The following is a 23,203-nucleotide window of genomic DNA, read 5'->3' on the forward strand; positions in this document are numbered from 1 at the left end:
CGGTCATGTACTAATTGTGGCCATGTTGTCCCTGCAAACGTCTTAATGTCATCCGCCCACCTAACTTTCTGCCGCCCCCTGCTACGCATCCCTTCCCTTGGAATCCAGTCCGTAACCCTTAGTGACCATCGGTTATCTTCCCTCCTCATTACATGTCCGGCCCATGCCCATTTCTTTTTCTTGATTTCAACTAAGATGTCGTTTACCCGCGTTTGTTGCCTCACCCAATCTGCTCTTTTCTTATCCCTTAACGTCACACCCATCATTCTTCTTTCCATAGCTCGTTGCGTCGTCCTCAATTTCAGCAGAACCCTTTTCGTAAGCCTCCAGGTTTCTGCCCCATAGGTGAGTACTGGTAACACACAGCTGTTATACACTTTCCTTTTGAGGGATAGTGGCAACCTGCTGTTCATGACTTGAGAATGCCTGCCAAACGCACCCCAGCCCATTCTTATTCTTCTGGTTATTTCAGTCTCATGATCCGGATCCGTGGTCACTACCTGCCCTAAGTAGATGTATTCCCTTACCACTTCCAGTGCTTCGCTACCTATCGTAATCTGCTGTTCTCTTCCGAGACTGTTAAACAATACTTTAGTTTTCTGCAGATTAATTTTCAGACCCACCCTTCTGCTTTGCCTCTCCAGGTCAGTGAGCATGCATTGCAATTGGTCTCCTGAGTTACTAAGCAAGGCAATATCATCAGCGAATCGCAAGTTGCTAAGGTATTCTCCATCAACTTTTATCCCCAATTCTTCCCACTCCAGGCCTCTGAATACCTCCTGTAAACATGCTGTGAATAGCATTGGAGATATCGTATCTCCCTGTCTGACGCCTTTCTTTATAGGGATTTTGTTGCTTTCTTTGTGGAGGACTACGGTGGCTGTGGAGCCGCTATAAATATCTTCCAGTATCTTTACATATGGCTCATCTACACCCTGATTCCGTAATGCCTCCATGACTGCTGAGGTTTCGACTGAATCAAACGCTTTCTCGTAATCAATGAAAGCTATATATAAGGGTTGGTTATATTCTGCACATTTCTCTATCACTTGATTGATAGTGTGAATATGGTCTATTGTTGAGTAGCCTTTACGGAATCCTGCCTGGTCCTTTGGTTGACAGAAGTCTAAGGTGTTCCTGATTCTATTTGCGATTACCTTAGTAAATACTTTGTAGGCAACGGACAGTAAGCTGATCGGTCTATAATTTTTCAAGTCTTTGGCGTCCCCTTTCTTATGGATTAGGATTATGTTAGCGTTCTTCCAAGATTCCGGTACGCTCGAGGTTATGAGGCATTGCGTATACAGGGTGGCCAGTTTCTCTAGAACAATCTGACCACCATCCTTCAACAAATCTGCTGTTACCTGATCCTCCCCAGCTGCCTTCCCCCTTTGCATAGCTCCTAAGGCTTTCTTTACTTCTTCTGGCGTTACCTGTGGGATTTCGAATTCCTCTAGGCTATTCTCTCTTCCACTATCGTTGTGGGTGCCACTGGTACTGTATAAATCTCTATAGAACTCCTCAGCCACTTGAACTATCTCATCCATATTAGTAACAATATTGCCGGCTTTATCTCTTAACGCACACATCAGATTCTTGCCTATTCCTAGTTTCTTCTTCACTGTTTTTAGGCTTCCTCCGTTCCTGAGAGCCTGTTCAATTCTATCCATATTATAGTTCCTGATGTCCGCTGTCTTACGCTTGTTGATTAACTTAGAAAGTTCTGCCAGTTCTATTCTAGCTGTAGGGTTAGAGGCTTTCATACATTGGCGTTTCTTGATCAGATCTTTCGTCTCCTGCGATAGCTTACTGGTTTCCTGTCTAACGGCGTTACCACCGACTTCTATTGCGCACTCCTTAATGATGCCCATGAGATAGTCGTTCATTGCTTCAACACTAAGGTCCTCTTCCTGAGTTAAAGCCGAATACCTGTTCTGTAGCTTGATCCGGAATTCCTCTAGTTTCCCTCTTACCGCTAACTCATTGATTGGCTTCTTGTGTACCAGTTTCTTCCGTTCCCTCCTCAAGTCTAGGCTAATTCGAGTTCTTACCATCCTATGGTCACTGCAGCGTACCTTGCCGAGTACGTCTACATCTTGTATAATGCCAGGGTTCGCGCAGAGTATGAAGTCGATTTCATTTCTAGTCTCACCATTCGGGCTCCTCCATGTCCACTTTCGTCTAACCCGCTTGCGGAAAAAGGTGTTCATTATCCGCATATTATTCTGTTCTGCAAACTCTACTAATAATTCTCCCCTGCAATTCCTAGTGCCTATGCCATATTCCCCCACTGCCTTGTCCCCAGCCTGCTTCTTGCCTACCTTGGCATTGAAGTCGCCCATCAGTAGAGTGCATTTTGTTCTCACTCTACCCATCGCCGATTCCACGTCTTCATAGAAGCTTTCGACTTCCTGGTCATCATGACTGGATGTAGGGGCGTAGACCTGTACAACCTTCATTTTGTACCTCTTATTGAGTTTCACAACAAGACCTGCCACCCTCTCGTTAATGCTATAGAATTCCTGTATGTTACCAGCTATTTCCTTATTAATCAGGAATCCGACTCCTAGTTCTCGTCTCTCCGCTAAGCCCCGGTAACACAGTACATGCCCGCTTTTTAGCACTGTATATGCTTCTTTTGTCCTCCTAACCTCACTGAGTCCTATTATATCCCATTTACTACCCTCTAATTCCTCCAATAACACTGCTAGACTCGCCTCACTAGATAGCGTTCTAACGTTGAACGTTGCCAGGTTCAGGTTCCAATGGCGGCCTGTACAAGAGCCATATACAAGAGCATTAAGGAGTCACCCCCTTATTTGACTAAGTTGCTCGCCAAGATACAACAAGACTACTTACTTTCACCTTCGTCATGGCCGTCGGTGGGCCAACAGTCTCATAATCTTTTCCCTTGTGCGATATCATTCCAGATCCAAAGCTCTCTGACATGCTGTACACTGAAACCGAGGAGAGATGGCAAATTTAGGAACAGCGCTATGGAACTAACATTACGTTTATCTTTCGTGTGAATTCAAGGAAATTGTTCGCACACCTTTCCTATTAGCTAAGTTCTACATAATCTTCTTTTTTTAAATCGCAAGACAAACAGAGTAACATTTTGATTATGGAATAAGTACAGGTTGTGGAGCAGTTGGCGTTTGCAAATCAACTAGCTTTTTGAGTGTTACCTCCAGAATTTAAGATATGTTTCAGCTTCAGTAGTCGTTGAGGTTTATCGAGACTATCGAAAAATGCCATCCCGATAAGCGTTAAATAGGACCCCAATCCAATATGCAAAATATTTTCAGAGCGTATACGTCTCGAAAGTTGTGCTATCGAATTTCTATCGAATGGCTTTGCATACTTGATGCCTTCAACTTTGCATTACAGTCTGGCCAGAAAATGGTTGCTTACAATCTTAATGACCGAATTTTAGTTAATTATATACTTGATGAGTAATTTGCACCCAAGAGCATAAAACAAGCAACATTCACATAACTCACATATGTAAGCAGCAATATTGCAATCACTGATAAATGTAAATACTTAAACAGTTACTTCGTGAGCCGTTAGTGTGGCCTACTCGGAATAGAACCTATAATGCTGAGACACATATTATTCACGTCCATTTCACACGTCGTTGAAAACGACTCTACCGCAGAGATCACTGACGTCTGTAAGTTTCTCAACAAGTAAAAAAAAAAAAAAGCCGCAAACTTGTGCGACCTTACAGAATCACAGCCCAATTTTCAGTATAGCTGTTTCTTTCGAGCAGTTACATTACAAATCTCAGGTGCTTGTAATTAAACCACACACACTGAAACATTGGGCGCATGTGACACCTGTTTGTACTGTCGTCCGCATATAACGCTTTATAGCACTCAATCGCTTTTTGCTTCATTGCGTTTGTCTTTAGAGCTGTTTTGTCACGTTGCCGCAACAACTCGCCCAGCTGTTCTCACCTTTACTTAAGAAATTTCTAGCCAATGCTGTACTTAACCCACGTACTTTTAACTTCACGTGGTCACCAACCGTATAATGTTGTCCCATACACCAAACTTGTTTCGGTGGCTTATAGTTCTCGCAGGAGGCCGGGCTAAATTCTACGGTGTAATTGAACGACACACTTTAATCTTTGCCTACACAGCACCCCCCATATTATATATATATATATATATATATATAAATCCCGAGAACGAAGGACCCTATGTTTAACGCATTCGGTCACTAGATGAAGAAATTGTTCACAAAGGCCGTAATTTTCTCACGCGCTTTGAACTCCGCATGCGCTTTTCGCTATAATGTTACTCAATTTTTCAAGAAGTTCCGTTTCGGTGGCAGTTATTGATCTACTATCGGAAGGCGGGCTAAATTTATCGGCGAACTCTGAACAATGTCTATACATTCCCCTCGCCTAGTTCACTAAGGTCATTGGAGGAGCCTATCATGTCTCGTGGAAAGCACAAAAACAGGCAAAAACGAGTATTTAGTAATTACTTCCAGTGATCTTAATTAGGCCAGAAACGCTAAACTTTCTCAGACATTGCGCCTAACGTGGCCCCCATTTTCACCAAATGTGAACTTGATGTGGTGGACAATAATCCTAGGGCCCTTGGACACAGCGCATAACGACCGACTCACGCTTTCAAGCACTTGCTTGAGCAATTTCGTAATTTAACAACACAAGTTTTACTTCGCATGCTGTTTGGCCGTAACGTTCCGCCATTTCTCACCGAATTCAATCTTGGCGACAATTACAGTTTTTCTCTAAACAGGAGGCTAAATACTGCGCCGTTCGAAAAACACACCTCTAACGCTGCGGAGCGTTTCGATTGGTAATTTTCTGCAATGAGTGTAACGAGCTCACCCGCTTTGTTCTTCACCCACACGTTATCCACAAACAAGGTGCAGGCGGGGACAAAATAATACGGCATTAGCGAGCGCGTGCCTGACATTGCGCCCTTTGACGAAACAAGCGTCTTCTGCCGAGACATTGTTTTGTGCACGCGCGACCTTTAACGCTTGCGCGCCTGCTGCTACACCCATTTCTTCCCATCGTGCTGTCGGCATCGCGATGATTGAAAAAGATTACGCCATAGGGAAGATCGCTGTCCTTTTCGGCCGGCAGGTGCTTTGCCACAACGGCGGATCAAGAATCTTGCGGTCTGCATGCAGCGGCTCCGCGCATGCGGCAGCTTTGCATCCGTTAAGATTCGCCCAAACAATGGTTGATCGTTTCCACACTGGTGTCACAAATTGCTCAACTAAAGTTTACCTTGCCGGAACATCCGATGACGTAGCACCTCGGCTACACAGAGCGAGTGCGAGATTTCGCTTGCGTTCTTATGAACGTAGCTCGTCATATGATGGGAATAGCTGCATACGTAGGATTATCGACACTTTCCTTCAAAACGGATTACCAAAATTAGAAGACAATGCCCCACAGGGAGCTTCTTTAAATGCTGGAAATCTTAAAGCGAAGTCGAGCAAGCGTTCCCTCCTATGATTTGTTTCCGAAGGGTTCAATAAAAACTGAGACAGAAACGAAGGGAATGTCTCGAGGAGATGGTGGCGCGAGGAGGCCAGCTGCGCTCCCCTAATCTGAGATTCTCCCTCATCGTCTCGACCGAGGCCCACAAGCGATGCATATACCTCCCTCGCCTTCTCCCATATAGGCACTGGGAGACCACGTGTCGTTTAGGTAAACGAGCCCCGCCCTCCTTGTTTTTATTTTAACTCTTCGTTTCTTCCTGCTATAGGCGCATTTCCGGTGGCGCTTTTGCGGCCTCAGTGTTTCACTGCCGAATGCCCGTGTTCGCGTTGCGGCTGACTATTTATGCGGGACCAGTGTAGGAGTTGGAGGCGATCCCACCGCGGCCACCAGTTGTAGGAGTTGGAGGAGGAAATCCCACCGCTGCCACCAGTTGTAGGAGTCGAGGAAGGACGTCGGGATGAAACACTTGGGAGGTTTATTTTACATTATTTACAGTGAGACGTCAATGAACAGTCGTACAGTCATTAAGGGCCGGCAGCAACTCGGACGCTGCGGCCCGCGGCAGAAGTTCGAGAGAGGTGAATCAGGGAATGCTCTAGGAATCTCTGGCATGCTCTTGCTGCTCTCGGTCTCTCTTTTAAGCCCTTCGATGTCTGGAAGACGCGTCATGTTCGGCCAATGGGAGAGTCCGCTCAGATGACGCCATTTTCGGCCAATGGTAGGCGCCCGTGCGGTGGTGTCACACACGGCGGCTCCCTGCGGTCTTGCCTTGCTGACTTGCAATGCGCTCTTCAAAGGCGGACGGGGGCGACGCTTGGGCCCCAATTGTCCGAGGGCCCCCTACTCCCGGCGGTATGGCCTCGCTGGCTTGCAAATGCCCTCTTCAAAGGCGGCCGGGGCGACGCTGCCAGGCCTTCCCGGTACATCACAGCCGTCTGGCTTCGGGACTCACGTTTCCTGGAACAGTGCCGGGCTATCCCTTCGTTTTCTGGAAGAGTCAAGCATTGAATAGCTCCACCGGCTGTGGGGCCCGCCGACTTGTTTGCACGTGTCGTGCCTCCGGAATGTGGCATCCGTGCTCCTGCATTCCTTACTTAGCAGTGGTGCGATTCGATGTGGTCTGGGAAACTCGAAGGGGGCCTAGAAAAAGGTCCCGTATCTAACACCAGCATGTCTTGGTCTCTGACGTCACTGTAGGCGGGACCTGCGGCGTGACACGCTACACTTGGGACTCGTCCTTCCTGGCGAGGACAGTGGCCGCTTTAAGAAAGCGGGCGCGCCGGCTCTTTCATGAATATTCAAGCGCTCAATAGCGGCGTTCAATAATGTCCATTTCGAGGGCGCGATGGTCGCCGCGTGATTTATGCGCCAGATTTTTTTTTGCTCAGAGTGGGCCAACCTGGTCAGGGGCCCTTTAAAATACATATTTTCCCAAATTGGTTAAGAACAGGTATTGTACAAGCTGCGTATCTCCATAAAATATGTACAGAACTCTTCAAGGACGTTTTAGGCCTCCATACCGCGGACTTAGAAAAGGCGTGCAACCTTCTTGTAAATTCTTATCTGTTGATATATTTTTAATGGTTTACAATAAACAAGCTTTTACATCAACGCATGGATATTTCGATTTATTTATTTATTTATTTATAATTTTTGCCTTCCATCATAACATTTTTATTGCGCTGGAAACCAAACCGCCTCCTAATTCTAAGCCGGGCCATACACTCAGGTCAGAAAATTATATTGTCGTCTGAACATTCATTGGTTGCGGGCTGCGTGTCACCGTACAGGATGACCAACACTGTTAATTCCTACCTTGTCCAAAATGGTCCAGGTTGAACTTTTGCAGCGTCTCTTCGACTGTCACGGATGGCGTCGCACTTCCGCCCACGTAGACTTTCTTGACGCTGCTCACATCGTATCTTTCCAACAGCGGACTTCTGACCAGCTTCTGAAGAATGGTTGGAAACTGGAACATGACAGTGGCCTGAAGGGGAGGCAGGGAGAGCTGGCGTTAGAAAATGAAGCTGGCTTTAGTACGGAGACTCATACTGGCTATGAGGAACTCGGTGTGCCCAAGAAACGAAATTCGAGTCTATGTGTTAACTAGAGCCGTATAAGCATCACTTTGACGTAGTAGTTCTGCGGAAACCCGCAAGATGGAGAGAAATAATGAATAAAGGGAAAATCCTTTGTAGCAATTGCTACGAACGGGTGGATGTCTGATTTTCCCTTTATTCATTATTTCTCTCCACCTTGCGGGTTTCCGCAGAACTACTACGTCAAACTTTTGCCCTTTGCTTCGTGTTGTCGACAAATTCGACTTCGCCCTGCCATCTGCTAGCCGCCTGGTTAGTTCAGATGGTAGAGCGGCTGCCCCGGAAAGGCGGTGGTCCCGGGTTCGAGTCCCGGACCAGGACGAATTTTTCTTCAACTTTGAGGCTTTTCTTTCGAGGAACCCGTATGGGTTTCCTTTGTAGCAATTGCTACGAACGGGTGGATGTATGATTTTCCCTTTACTCAGGCATCATTTTCCGACTCTGTGCATCAAACTGCAGTGAAAATGCTGGCCGAGAGCTACGCAAAAGCTCAATACAAATCGACTATAGCATGTTTGACGAAAAGTATGCATAGACTGGACGGAGTTCACTGAAACGAAGACACTCTTTATTTTCATGCACCACAAATTGCCCTGAGACCTGAGCGTTAAATCTAATTTATTATTGGCATAGCAAGCCAACAGCGCATCTATCGAGCACATATGAGCTCCCGCTTCTAGGCGGCTGCAATGACTGGATCTCCGTGTGCTGGTACTCTGTTCGGCGTTATATGAACGGTTCGCGCCTAGCGATAAATATTTACAACTCTGCTCTCTCGCTGAATTTGTAATTTATAAATATTGTGGACCATCAGTCGTCATGAGAAGTTTCATTGTTATCTATTTGTGGCCAGGCAACGAGATTATGATGTGGCTCGAATTCGTCAACGCCGAAGTTCGCGCGAGAAAGTGAAAGCCGCTAAAGCAGCCAGTGCACAGCAACAGTCAGCGGATGGCATTGTGGAGCAGCATGTGCAAGCTCACACAGCTCATCCATAATAATAGGAATATTCACTAGAGCAAACATTTAAATTATCCCGAGAGACATCAGCCACCGTGGCAGAACTGTTTGCAATCCTGTGGGCTTTGCGTTTCATAACATCAGAAAAGCATTCGCAAAAATGGGTTATATTTAGCGATTCGCAAGCCGCTCTCACATTACTACAGAGCAAAAAGAAAAATTCTTTGAACACTTCGCTATTGTATGAGACACTTAAAGAACTTACAAAAGCAAGCGCAATGAACCACGTAATTGCATTCCAGTGGATACCTGGGCACTGCAATATTCCTGGTAATACTGCAGCGGATGCAGCTGCGAATCGAGCGCACAATAACGCGGAGACAACCAATCTTCCTCTATTGCGTAGTGAAGTGCGTCTGCTACTGAGACAGATTTCTTGTCGCCTCAGCAAAACTACCTGGTTTGATCAGCAAACTAAAAACTCGGAGTTATAGTTTATAGGTCCATGTATAAACTTATCAATGCCGGAAAATCTAAGAGACAACAGAAAATTTGAGACATTGGTACACCGCCTGCGTCTTGGTACTGCCTTTACAAAACACTTCTTGTACAGGATAAAACGTGTCTCTAGTCCGCAGTGTTCTTGTGGACATCCAGAGGAAGATGTGAATCATCTTCTTCTCGAGTGCACGAAATACGATCCACAAAGCAGGGTACTGCAAGCAAACTTGTTGATGTTAGACAGAAGACCATTCACTCTAAAAAAGATACTTGGCCCATGACCAACTGCGGGCCTTCAAAAAAGAGCGCTTCTTGCTGTGAAAACGTTTTTAGAGGGCACCAGCATTTTGGGAAAATATTAGGTATCAGATGATCCGAATACGCTAAATGAGTAACACAAGCGTTGTCCGTGGTTCCTAATTGGTTCATGTGGTGATCGCAATTTTTACGCAATATGTATAATTCTGTTCTGTACTTGCAGTGCAGTACATGTGTCGTGTGTTTTGGCTGTACAATATATCTGACTTTATATATGCCTACGTGGACTGAACTAATGCACAGAACTTTGCGACTGATGTACTGTTGAATTGTATATTCTTTATTCATCCAGTGTTATACTGAGTGCCATATTTCGTGTCGCTATCTCCCTTTTTACGGAAATTTGTTTCCTTTGCCAAGTGACAAGGAGTAGCCGGTGCCACCATAAAGGCGTCAACCTCTCCTAATATTAACTTCAATAATAAAATAGGAATATTATAATAGGAAACGAATAGTACCAGATTTGGTTTAACTTATCCTTTAAATAGCAAAAAAATGACAAAAAGCTTGTCCCGAAACATCTGCCATCGACATAAATGAAATAGCGTTATGAAGCGACTGAGACTATATGCATTTCAATGAGCATGATAAATGATGATGACTTACACCTCGTGAAATAGACATACATGAAATGTTTTGTGCGCGAGACCAGAGCACTGCATTCTCGGACTCTAGCTCGGCCTTACCCGAAAGCCCGGGCCCGGAGCGGCCTCGGGGTGGACTCAGGCATAGGTCATCCGAGCTCGGGTTCGGCTCCAGCTTTAGTCGGGCCTGTTATGGGGCCGAATATGTTATTTGGAACTTCGCATGACTGTCAAGACTACACAATATTGCCGCGGAACCAATCTCATGATGATCTTCGACGGTAATGCGTTAGCACTGAATCAATGTAGGCGTGAGGCGTGTATATTCATGAGGCGTGTATTGCAGTGGGAATACTCTTATGCGCTTCCCCAACAACTCTCGGTGCCATCTAGCGCCGCCCAGGCGAAACCTGCGCGTGGCCTCCCGAAATGCATGGCGCGCCATTGCGTGCGAAAGTTGAGAAAGCGTCATGCGGCAACCGGACTCCCTTGATGATGATGATGATGATGATTTATTGGCATTCCCTTTGAAACGGGGTGGGGCGCAATCGTCACCTAGCCTGCTTGAGTTACTCAGGTATGCTATCAATGCTTCTCTTTCTAGCATTCTTGCATACATCTCAAATCTTCTCTAGCTACCTTGTACCTTGCTTACCCCGACTGTTGACCGATTGATGCTTCCGTCTACTTTAAATCCAAGCGATTCTGGAAGTTGTACTTCACGTATACTGGTCTCACCGGGCGAATCCCTTTGCGTTCAATTAGGATGTGCTGAGTGGTCTCCGCATACATAAGCCTCATCTATTTGCGAATATTTGCTCCGGTATGATTTTGTCCTTTCTCTCGCTCACGCTGCGCCATCTAGTAGCACAGCCGAGAAGTTCACGCGTTGCTTCCGAGACGAGAAGCGTGACACACCGTTGCCTGCGAACACTGAGAATTCTTCCCGCGCTTGCCGCATCATTAGTGGTAAATTCTCAGTGACCTAAGTTGGCATCAAAGGGGTTCGTTGAAGACCAGCACAAACCGAATGGCACATATTCAGCACTCTAAGTCGGCGTCAAGGAGTTTCTTCGAACAGCTGTACCCACTCAGTCCCGCGTCTACAATGAGCCATGTCGGCGTCAAAGGTTCGTTGACGAGCGCCCCGTATATATGACACATTGCCACGTAATCAGTTGCCCAAGTTGATCCAATGGCTCGCTTCGAACCCTGTTATCTCAGCACAGCAGCTCGATGCTCTACCCGTGTAGCTTAGGCCTTATTAATTTGGCCACCTGGAGTTGTGTAACCTGCACCGCAGTCCAATTACGCGAGCGTTCTTGCATTTGGCCCCCATCGAAATGCAGCCGCCGCGACCGGTATAAAATCGGTGACCCCTCAGTTTCGCTGTTCACAGTAATTGAGTGCACGTAATCAAACAGTCACTGGAGCCTGGCAGTTTTCTTACCGCTGGCCGTGCCGAGTGGTCGATCCCGGTGCTAAAAGGCGGCGACTGACCGAATCACCAAGGAGGGTAAGAATGAAAAATACAGAGAAGTCTACAAAATACGGCCCCTTCTTTTGGAATACATAAATGTCTCTGTTTACGAAATGCCCTGTATTCGATTACCTTGTATTTCTCGATAGCCGGTAGAACATCGCATGGCTCGGAGCTTCCGACGATCACCAGGCAAGCGCCGCTTGCGAACACGGCGTGATTGAAAAGCAGGCCCGACACGTGCGTAAACGGCGCAGTTCCCAGTAGCACGTCGTCGATGTCAACCACTTGAGTGTTGTCGGGACTGCTCAAGGAAGGAAAAGCACAACTGTAACTGTGGTTTCTATCCCTGCGCATTATACTGATGCATACCACGGATAGCCTACGCATCTACCTATAATAATTTGTGCCACGGCAAGCTTTCGAACTAAAAAAGCAAATGATTAGCTCGTCCTTACTCTCCTCCGCATACATTCTACACTAGCCTCTGTAAGCCCCTTCAAAAACATTCCGCTGACAATGTTGAGGGGCCAGGCCCGAGCTGTTTAGCCAATTACAGTACGTCCAGCGGAAGCTTTCTATGTCGCCCCCCCCCCCTTTAAACAAGGAACAATAAACGCTAAACTGCAGAAGCGCTTGTATAATTTCAGGAGCCTTTCAATGTATACGGTGCCATTGACGTACGTGACCTTGCACATCAGTCATCGCTTCAGGTTTGCGTTGACAGACTTGTACTAGCAAGGCGCAGATACTACGCACCTTGTTGAAGCCTCCTTGCTCGCTGTGGGATGGTATTGCGGCGTAAATTGGTCACTGGCATTTTTTTGCGTAATTAGGCATACAACAAGCAAGAGGCTTAAAAGGAAGTGATCCCAATAAGAGAGAACAGTAAATATTACTCGCTATTGCAAGTAAACTTTTCCGTATCTATACATATCGGAGACACAAGCGACACACAAGTGACTTCAGACAAGATGTATCATGGGCCAATCCAAACACTAAGTGTACTTTCCTGTCGGAAATAAAAGTAAAAGTGACGTTAGTGAAGATGCGACAATGTTTGCAAAATGTGCTGGCACCAGTGCTGGCACCAATGCTGGCAAAAATGTGATTCGCAGGAGCTGCATTGAAAAACCAAGGTACTAGTTGTTGTCCTGTGGGAAAATATGCCCACCAGTGCAAGCTTTCCTATAACCCGCCTTCCGGTTTGTCCTACGTTACATCTGGTACGAATCAGGAGCGTAGCGCATACGGCTACGGTGCTGCGCTGCTCTGCTCGAGGTCGCGGGTTTGGCCGTGGTAACAGCATTTCGATGGGAGCGAAATCCAAAAAAAAAAAAAAACGCTCCGTTGTTTAGATTTAGCTGCACGTCGAAGACCTACAGGTGGTCAGAATTTAACAGGAGACCCCCACCCCCCACGCCCAACAGCATACGTCATAACCAGAGCGTGGTTTTCGAAGGTAAAACCGCATAATTTAATATATTCACAAGTCAATGGGATTTTGTACGCAATACTCTTTCTATATTCAACAAAAGTTTTTCTATGCTTCTAGTCCCCAGTAGGAGCTAGGCGCCTCGCTACAGTTCGTGCCTTGCTCTGTCGTGTCTTCTGCGCCGTTCTTACGATGTTGAGATCAAACGTGATAGGCCATAGCGTCTAGAGCCAGTCTTCACCGCTATACACATCCACCGTGTGAAGAAGCAAGCGTTCGCATTCCGAGGCACGCAGGAAACACGCAGTATCCTTTAACATCGGAATTCGGAAAACATTTTCGGAATTAAGTAGAGTCCAATGAAATGAATGGAACATTTACCCATAGCACATCATCATCATCATCATCAGCCTGGTTGCGCCCACTGCAGGGCAAAGGCCTCTCCCATGCTTCTCCAACAACCCCGGTCATGTACTAATTGTGGCCATGCCGTCCCTGCAAACTTCTTAATCTCATCCGCCCACCTAACTTTCTGCCGCCCCCTGCTACGCTTCCCTTCCCTTGGGATCCAGTCCGTAACCGTTAATGACCATCGGTTATCTTCCCTCCTCATTACATGTCCTGCCCATGCCCATTTCTTTTTCTTGATTTCAACTAAAATGTCATTAACTCGCGTTTGTTCCCTCACCCAATCTGCTCTTTTCTTATCCCTTAACGTTACACCTATCATTCTTCTTTCCATAGCTCGTTGTGTCGTCCTCAATTTGAGTAGAACCCTTTTCGTAAGCCTCCAGGTTTCTGCCCCGTAGGTTAGTACTGGTAAGACACACATATTATATACTTATCTCTTGAGGGATAATGGCAACCTGCTGTTCATGATTTGGGAATGCCTGCCAAACGCACCCCAGCCCATTCTTATTCTTCTGATTATTTCCGTCTCATGATCCGGATCCGCCGTCAGTACCTGCCCTAAGTAGATGTATTCCCTTACGACTTCCAGTGCCTCGCTGCCTATTGTAAATTGCTGTTCTCTCCCGGGACTGTTAAGCATTACTTTAGTTTTCTGCAGATTAATTTTTAGACCCACTCTTCTGCTTTGCCTCTCCAGGTCAGTGAGCATGCATTGCAATTGTTCCCCAGAGTTACTAAGCAAGGCAATATCATCAGCGAATCGCAAGTTACTAAGGTATTCTCCATTAACTTTTATCCCCAATTCTTCCCAATCCAGGTCTCTGAATACCTCCTGTAAACACGCTGTGAATAGCATTGGAGATATCGTATCTCCCTGCCTGACGCCTTTCTTTAGTGGGATTTTGTTGCTTGCTTTATGGAGGACTACGGTGGCTGTGGAGCCGCTATAGATATCTTCCAGTATTTTTACATATGGCTCATCTACACCATGATTCCGTAGTGCCTCCATGACTGCTGAGTTTCGACCGAATCAAACGCTTTCTCGTCATCGATGAAAGCTATATATAAGGGTTGGTTATATTCTGCACATTTCTCTATCACTTGATTGATAGTGTGAATATGGTCTATTGTTGAGTAGCCTTTACGGAATCTTGCCTGGTCCTGTGGTTCACAGAAGTCTAAGGTGTTCCTGATTCTATTTGCAATTACCTTAGTAAATACTTTGTAGGCAACGGACAGTAAGCTGATCGGTCTATAATTTTTCAAGTCTTTGGCGTCCCCTTTCTTATGGATTAGGATTATGTTAGCGTTCTTCCAAGATTCCGGTACGCTCGAGGTCATGAGGCATTGCGTATACAGGGTTGCCAGTTTCTCTAGAACAATCTGCCCACCATCCTTCAACAAATCTGCTGTTACCTGATCCTCCCCAGCTGCCTTCCCCCTTTGCATATCTCCTAAGGCTTTCTTTACTTCTTCCGGCGTTACCTTCGGGATTTCGAATTCCCCTAGACTATTTTCTCTTCCATTATCGTCGTGGGTGCCACTGGTACTGTATAAATCCCTATAGAACTCCTCAGCCACTTGAACTATCTCATCCATATTAGTAATGATATTGCCGGCTTTGTCTCTTAACGCATACATCTGATTCTTGCCAATTCCTAGTTTCTTCTTCACTGTTTTTAGGCTTCCTCCGTTCCTGAGAGCATGTTCAATTCTATCCATATTATACTTCCTTATGTCAGCTGTCTTACGCTTGTTGATTAACTTGGAAAGTTCTGCCAGTTCTATTCTAGCTGTAGGGTTAGATGCTTTCATACATTGGCGTTTCTTGATCAGATCTTTCGTCTCCTGCGATAGTTTGCTGGTATCCTGCCTAACGGAGTTACCAACGACTTCCATTGCACACTCCTTAATGATGCCCACAAGATTGTCATTCATTGCTTCAACACTAAGGTCCTCTTCCTGAGTTAAAGCTGAATGCCTGTTCTGTAGCTTGATCTGGAATTCCTCTATTTTCCCTCTTACCGCTAACTCATTGATCGGCTTCTTATGTACCAGTTTCTTCCGTTCCCTCCTCAGGTCTAGGCTAATTCGAGTTCTTACCATCCTGTGGTCACTGCAGCGCACCTTGCCGAGCACGTCCACATCTTGCATGATGCCAGGGTTAGCGCAGAGTATGAAGTCTATTTCATTTCTAGTCTCGCCGTTCGGGCTCCTCCACGTCCACTTTCGTAGCACAAGCGGATCCTTACTGAGGTGACATGATCATGCACACAGGCATGCAGACCGTACTTTCATTGATACTCTTCCAATGATACGACAGTGCCACTTCGTGCGATAACTTCCGCAAATACACGAATGTGCACAAGGCTTTGAAACACGAGCCACTGCTATATTTAAGTCACCTCTTAGAATAGTCAATTCTTAGTCACTTGTTAACTTTCGTTTTCGGTGCATTCTATGAATTACGAACAGATGAGGATATTATAGATATGCAATATTCATGCTGCCTTTGGTTACAGCTATTATGACATTTGTTGATGAGGCCCGAAAACAACATTAGAACTATGAGAAACGCCGTATTTGAAGGCTCCTAATTAACTTTAACCTCCTAACGTGCGTCCAAAGTGTGGTACACGAAAGTCTTTGCATTCCAACCCCATCTGGAATGCAGCCGCCGTGTACGGGATTCGAACCAGCGACCTCTTGCTCAGTGACAAAATGCTTCGACCACTGAGTTATCGCGGAGGGTGCGTCTACAACAGTGCCCACAGTGCATGACTAAATTAAATTCTTGGGTTACGCATGCCAGAAACAATATCTGATTATGCGGTACGCCGTAGTGGGGGACTCCATGTTAATTTTGACCACCTGGGTTCCTTTAACGTGCACCCAATGCACATCACACGGACGCTCTTGCATTTTGCCGCCATTGAAATGCAGCCTCCGCGGACGGGATTCAATCCCGCGACCTCGGGCTTAGCAGCGCAACGCCAATGCCACTGCTCACCGCGGCGGGTCGGTGAATCAGTAGATGACTGAAAGTATACCAGGTGTCGTCATTTTTTCCTGCACCAAATTTTTGAAACATTGCCTGTGACAGATAGCACAATTCCTACCCTTGAGCTAAATTACTCGATGAAGCCGAGATTAATTCTAGAGAAACCAAAACGCTTAATTGAAGAATTAACATGATTGCAATAATTAACTTAATAATTATTTTACGGCACGTATTGCAGTTTACGAAATGTAGCCGGTGTGTTCGCAAGGCGTATTCACTTGGAAATAATTATCAGGACTACACCAGTTTCGAGATACTATTGTTCAATGTGCCCGAAAAATACATTGGCATTCCAGTTACTTTTGTGCTTCACTGCATGAAACTATTTTTTTAAGTGGAACTGTGTACTTTTCTTGCAAATTTGACCGCGCATATCTCGAAACTGGTGCAATCCTCAAAATTCGTTCCAAGTCGATATGCCTTGCGAACGCACTAGCTACAATTCGTAGATTGCAATAAGTGCTTTAAATTAATGAGCGTAAAACAGTGAAAATTTGTTAATTACTCAATTCTGCGTTTGATTGCTCGTGCAAGTAATGTTCGCCTCATCGAGTAATTTAATTAAAGAGTTAGAATTCTGCTATCTGCCACAGGCAATTTTTTACAAAATTGGTGCAGCCAAAAAAACAACAAAAATACACCTTTTATGTAAGCTAACTTCTCAGCTATAACCGCGGGTTCAGGGGAGAATGCCAACGCAGAACCGGGCCCAAGAGCTTCCAACTTAATTAGAATATGATTCTCGTAAACGCAAAATGATTCGGTTCATGAAGAGGGGCTTCTGCCTCTTGCGACTAATCCGGTCATCATACTAAAGAACGCAAAAAGCAGCAAACAAGATGGTCGCAAGGTAGCGCAAACAGGAAAGAGAAAGGCAACAGGGAAAGTGACGATGTTGTTCTAACCTTGCACAGAATAAATGGGCTACAGCGTTTCGGTGAGACAATATCGCGGCCTTTGGGAGCCCCGTGGTGCCGCTCGAGAAGAGGACAGCCAGCAGGCTCTCCGGGTCCACCCTGGGGAGGGAAGCCGCGCGGGGACTTCGCCGTATCGTCGAAAAGGGCACCATACCCTCGCGCTGACCGAAGACCACCAGCGTCTGCAAGGCAGCCCGGCGACGATTGATCCAAGAATTTCGACCACAACCTCGGTCAATGTTTTTATGATCATATAATAAGTGCTATCAACATTACTGAGACATCAACACGTGAAGACAGCACACGTGCACGTAAGAAGCTGCGCTCCTGGCTATTTAGCGCGCTTTAGTTCAAGCGCTTTCCCCATACAGTAGGTATTCGGTCCGTGTAGGGCTGGATGTCGGAGGGAGAGTTACGTTCACAGTGTGGCGTCATGTGTCGGCGCAATGCTTCGCAGTTCCCACACAAATTAGACATTCTTGCACGTATGTAATCTTCGCAGGTTTCAAATGAGAAATTTCTATGCGCCAGTAATTTTTGAAATTACGTAAATGTATATCCACTTTGGGACGACTAAGAGCGAAATATTTCAAGGAGTTCTACCTCACAGAGATGCCTTACATTGATGCATGTTTGTTCTGATTTTGGTGGTCTAATTTTGCTGCCGCTCCGCACTCTCTAGCGTTGACCTGAGAATTGACAACAGTAGCGAGCAGATAACAAGACGAGCTCAAGACCACAAGGAAATTTTAGATGCAAAAGGAAGAAGTGCTTATCCTGTGGAAAACATCTCGCCCGTCTTTGTACCTTTCTGGACATGTCACAGCACTTGTGGGGTCTACCGCCTCCTGTATCGCGGCGATGGATGTACAACCATACCGAGGCCCCTCCCGGGTTCCGTTCACCCGCGGACCTCGCTTCGAGGAAGCGAGGAAATACATCGAGTGATAGCGAGGACACAGAGCTGTACTCTGCATCAGGTAACGAGTCCTCGGAAGACAGCTTTCCATTTGTCCAGTACCGAAAGGCCAAACGAAGAATCATCAACGCATCTTCGGCGTCAAGTTCGGCCACCGTGAAAATTGCGCCTCAACGATGGCCTCACTCCATCCTGTTTGCGCCACAAAACGCTACTGACAACCTTCGCGTCCTCAACAGGCAATATCTCTCCATGTATCCAGAAAATCCCGTGCTGAACGAAATCAAGGATGTAAGGATAAACACTAGGAGAAACATCCTGGAAATCGCTGAACACACTACAACATGTAACGCAGCTGGGTAACATCAAGGTGCGATCCATCGTGCAAGCTAATGGTTCCACAATAACAGGAGTCATCTATGACATTGACAATGAAATATCTAACGCAGACCTCCCAGTTTTCATAAAACCAACGAGTGAGCACAACGTCATTGTGCAGGGATATAAGGTGAAGGTTGGGCACTTTCGCCACCAGGTTCGACCATTTATTCCAGGACCAATGCAGTGCTTCATCTGTTAGAAGATTGGCCATGTGGAGGGTGTTTGCTGAAATTCAGCAGTGTGCCCTCGATGCACCGAACTCCCCTCAGAAGACAACTGCAGCACTACCTCATTGAAGTGTCTTAACTTCCAAGGTGATTACTGCGCCTCTTCCAAAGTCTGTCCCCCAATCAAGAAAGAGATCTCCATTCTCAAACAAGTGGTGAGAGACAGCTTTACCCGCACAGAGGCCACTAAGAAAGTCCGGCGAAGACGACGTCATCATCGAAGGCCCTCACGACGGAAAATATCAACTTTTCAGGAAACGTCGACTCGTCAAGCAGCACCGTCAGCGGAAGTTTCCAGCACCCCAAGCACTCATTTCGGAAGGGAGAAAAACTGCCAGATCTCTCTCTATAAAGGAATGGCCGCCACTTACGCGTATACGACCGGCAGAAGAGCCACAGCAGAAGGCGCCCCCAGTACAGCAAGGTGCTGCATCCGAGAAGTTGCGGAAAACAGATAAGCAAGTGATAGCTCTTAGGCCTTTAATGAATGTCATTCGCGTGTTGCTAAACAACATGCACACACCGTCTGCCAGAAGTGCGCTTCAAGTACTGGACGCTTTGAGTCCGGTGCTGGCAACCCTAGAGCAGATCACGACTCTCCAGCCAGTGTCTTTAAGAGATGAGGTCCGAAAAGCAGCTATTTTTCAGTGGAATGCCCGCGGACTCAGAGCGCGCATTTCTGATTTCCGTCGCTTTGTGTATGCCAATGTGTTTCCCATTATCGCCATTTGCGAGCCGAACTTATCTAACACGATCAGCCTTTCTAGATAGGAATCGTTTATGCCGTCAACTGTTGGTGATAACACTAATGTTTTGGTGTTCATTCGCCATGACCTCACTTGCATTCATCAGCCTGTGCCTCCTAATGACAATAATCAATATACATGTCTAACAGTAAGAAAAATTTCCTTTACTGTTGTGGGCGCCTACCTATCTCCGTGAAGTCGATTTGGTTACAAAAGACTACGAGACGTCCTGTTCTCAACTACCGATCCGTGGCTCATTATTGGAGACTTCAACACCCATAATACACTATGGGGAAGTTCGAAGATCAACGCGAGAGGCAGAGCTCTGGTGTCTTTCGCCTACAAAAATGAACTTTGGTTGCTGAATGATGGAAGTCCTACGTTTCTACGTGGCTCCGCATACAGCAGCTGTCTTTACTTGGATTTTGTCTCACGAAGCCTTGTCGGACGCGCTAGGTGGTTTGCGGACATAGAGACGCACGGAAGAGACCACATCCCCACGTGCGTCAAGATCAGCAGTTTGGCTCTTTCCAAAATACGGGATACGATCCAAGAGTAGTGGACTAAAATTCAGAATTTATTATTATTATTTGTTTTGAACACATATACACATATATACAGGTAACAGGAAAGGAAAGGCGAGGAGCAGGCTGGCAACTGCCACCGGAAGGGGCACAACGCCTGCCTACTCTTCTGAAGGGAGGTGACAGCAACACAGAAATGGAAGATAGGAAGGAAGGGAGGAAAGAGGAAAGGAAGAGCAACAGGACAAATCTAAAGACTAAAGTAGAACACAGTACACTAGCACGTTGTTCCGCCGAGTTTCGACTCTGCAGCCGGAATTAAAGTGACGCCGCATCGAACAGCCTCCACAATTATCAATCACGTCCATGGCTAGTTTGCTACGCGGCTAATTGTGCGCTCCACGATGAGACGTCAAGTATAGCTGCACGCAATCACCGTTTCACTGGTAGTCGGTTCACAATATACACTACAAGGTGTTTGAACCCGCCACTTCCCATCTTCGAGGGAAGAAGCGTTAGGACACTGTACAGATCACACACAGTAGGGCCGGTCACTGAAGGTCACGCTACTACAGAATGTTGAACGTTCACGCTACAAACGTGAACTTAAGTTAGTTAGCTCTAGAAAGGTTAGTAGGGCGCGATAGAATTTAATGGAAGAACACTTTGAAGCCAATCCATATTTCGACTTGGAAGAGGCAACCAACAGCACGGTGCAAGACACTATGCATACTCTCAGATACTCTTCGAAACTGACGGAATTCGATGTGGAACTAAAACGACTTCGAGCGATCCGACGACGTGCTGAACGAAGATACCGACGCACGAAGGCACTGGACAAATTACGGACCGCTAGACGCACGCAAAAGAAGACATAGCTCCGGTTAGACAAGCTCGAATCGCAACGTTGGACTGCCTTCTGTGAGTCGCTAGATCCACGCAAGCCTTTATCGCAACTATGGAGAACGGTGCGAGGTGTCCGGACATATCCCCCGTACAGCAGTTCCCATTCAAGGCTCTAGCCCTCTATTAAAGGCAGAGGAGTTCTGCGCCAGACTATCCGGCCAACTCACAGCTCCCAACATTCCACCGCCTTCTAGTAGTTGTCTGCCCCGACGTGATTACTGCATGGATCTACCGTTCTCAATCCACGAACTTAAGGCAGCATTAGTTTTGTGTGGCCGTACATCAGCGCCAGGACCTGATGGAATTTCTTACTGAGTTCTGTGTCACTTAGGTGAGCGAGCGAGAGTTGCTCTCCTTGAGCTGTACAATGAACCTTGGCGAGGTGGCACGTTACCCATAAGCTGGAAGACAAGTCACCTTGTTCCACTCCTGAAGCCTGGCAAGTCGCCGTTGGAACTCTCATCATATCGCCCGATCGCTTTGGCAAATTGTGTGGGGAAAGTAATGGATAGGATGGGGGTCGTGGGACGCACGAAGTGGTACAAACTACAGCGTAATAAATAATGGCCAAAGACTACCACAACACCTATCCGGATGCCATGGCCCGCTTTCGACGAGGTCGGTCATCGATCGATAACGTCGTCGGCCTGATCACCTACGTTCAGCATGAGAAATGCCGTAAGCGTCTTTACGCTTCTTTGTTCTTCGACGTCAAATGCGCGCATGACAACGTTACGCGCGAGGCCATCCTCTCTACTCTCAAAGAGGTAGGAGTGAGTGGTTGGATGTTTCAATGAATACGTAGCTATCTCTCCATACGATCCTTTTTGTAAACACCGAGGAAGGCCATACTTCTCTACATAATGGCTACCGCGGCGTCCCCCAGGGCGGTGTACTTAGCCCTGTGTTATTTATTCTAACCCTAATTGCTCTTCTTGAGCACGTGCCAAGCACAGTCAGGCTATCAATGTACGCGGATGACATCTGCATATGGATGTCTGCAGTAACACGCCTAAAAGTGAGCGAAAATTCAGAGAGCTGCCACCCAAACTTCTATTTACCTCCGTAATCGAGGCCTGGTAATTGCCTCCTAGAAATGCGCACTGGTGCCATTTACACGCAAACCCATGACAAACTACAGGGTAATGACAAATGGCCAAAGTCTATCACACGTTCGGTCTTACAAGTTTCTAGATGTCATAATCGACAGTGACTTCTCATGGAGCTCTCACGTACCATGCGTGAAAAAACGGTTGACAGGCATCTTCCACCTATTCAAGTTTTTCACTGGCAAGACTTGCGGAATCTCGACAAGTGCTATTACTGCAACTGTACAGGGTGCTTTTTCTCGGCCTTCTGCGGTACAGCTTGCCAACAATAACCAACACAGGCAAAATGAAGCTACGCAGAATACAAAGTGTTCCGGCTCGCGCTCCGGATCTTTCTAGGCCTGCCTCAGAGCGCATCAACAGTGGCGACTATAGCAATTGCTAGAGACCACCTTTTCAAGACCCACGTTGAAATTGAAGCGCTGAGGACCTATATAAAGCATCTTGCCAGGACTCCTCTCCACCACATAGCATTTCTGCTAGCGAACAGACCACGCACCTCTTTCAGCCAAACGATAACCGCACATGGTGAATCATTGCCAGCTTGTTTCACTCCTGCTGCGAAACCTTCGATTTCTCTATGGTACCTCGCTCAGCCAAAAATCAACCTGACGATACCCGGCATCACGAAAAAAGCTCGTCTATCATCACCAGCCCTTAAACAGCTCACGTTACTACTTTTGTACAAGAACTACCGGGATTCTACGCACATTTACATTGATGGATCTGTCCTGCCAAACAGCTCCGCTGCGGCAATTGCGATACCAGCGAAAGTTACAATAATCAAATTTAAGACGACTCATGCGACAACATCGACGGCAGTAGAGCTCGCAGCGCTCCTTACCGCCTTTCATAGCATCGGTGATGGACCACCACACAAGTGGACGATCTTCTGCCATTCAAAGACGGCACTGCTGTATCTACTGTCACCTTTACGACGAGGACCGCGCGAACAGCCAGTATTCCAGATTACAGAGACGATGCAGCATATAAGTGATGCAGGCCGTGAAATAACTTTCCAATAGCTTCCAAATCACTGTGGGATTATCGGCAATGAACGGGCCGATCAAGCTGCCCGTACAGCTCATACTGAGGACAACCAAGTACCAATACCACTTTCTAGAACGGACG

General features: G+C 46.6%; 1 protein-coding gene across 3 annotated transcripts in view; it reads right to left on the bottom strand.

Annotated features, from left to right (window-relative positions):
• Positions 1-23,203, bottom strand: part of LOC142592638 (putative 4-coumarate--CoA ligase 1) — a 69,990-nt gene that overhangs the window by 12,923 nt on the left and 33,864 nt on the right. For 2 of the 3 annotated variants that reach the window (XM_075704199.1, XM_075704210.1), the window contains 4 exons: positions 17,249-17,442; positions 11,569-11,740; positions 7,310-7,481; positions 2,860-2,957 (listed from right to left, as the gene is read on the bottom strand). In XM_075704199.1, the coding sequence (XP_075560314.1) occupies positions 2,860-2,957; positions 7,310-7,481; positions 11,569-11,740; positions 17,249-17,442 (636 nt within the window). The remainder of the gene's footprint in view (positions 1-2,859; positions 2,958-7,309; positions 7,482-11,568; positions 11,741-17,248; positions 17,443-23,203) is intronic. The other variant, XM_075704202.1, reaches the window with a different exon arrangement.

Source organism: Dermacentor variabilis, chromosome 1 (genome assembly GCF_050947875.1).
Source record: "Dermacentor variabilis isolate Ectoservices chromosome 1, ASM5094787v1, whole genome shotgun sequence".
In the NCBI taxonomy this organism is placed as follows: Eukaryota; Metazoa; Arthropoda; class Arachnida; order Ixodida; family Ixodidae; genus Dermacentor; species Dermacentor variabilis.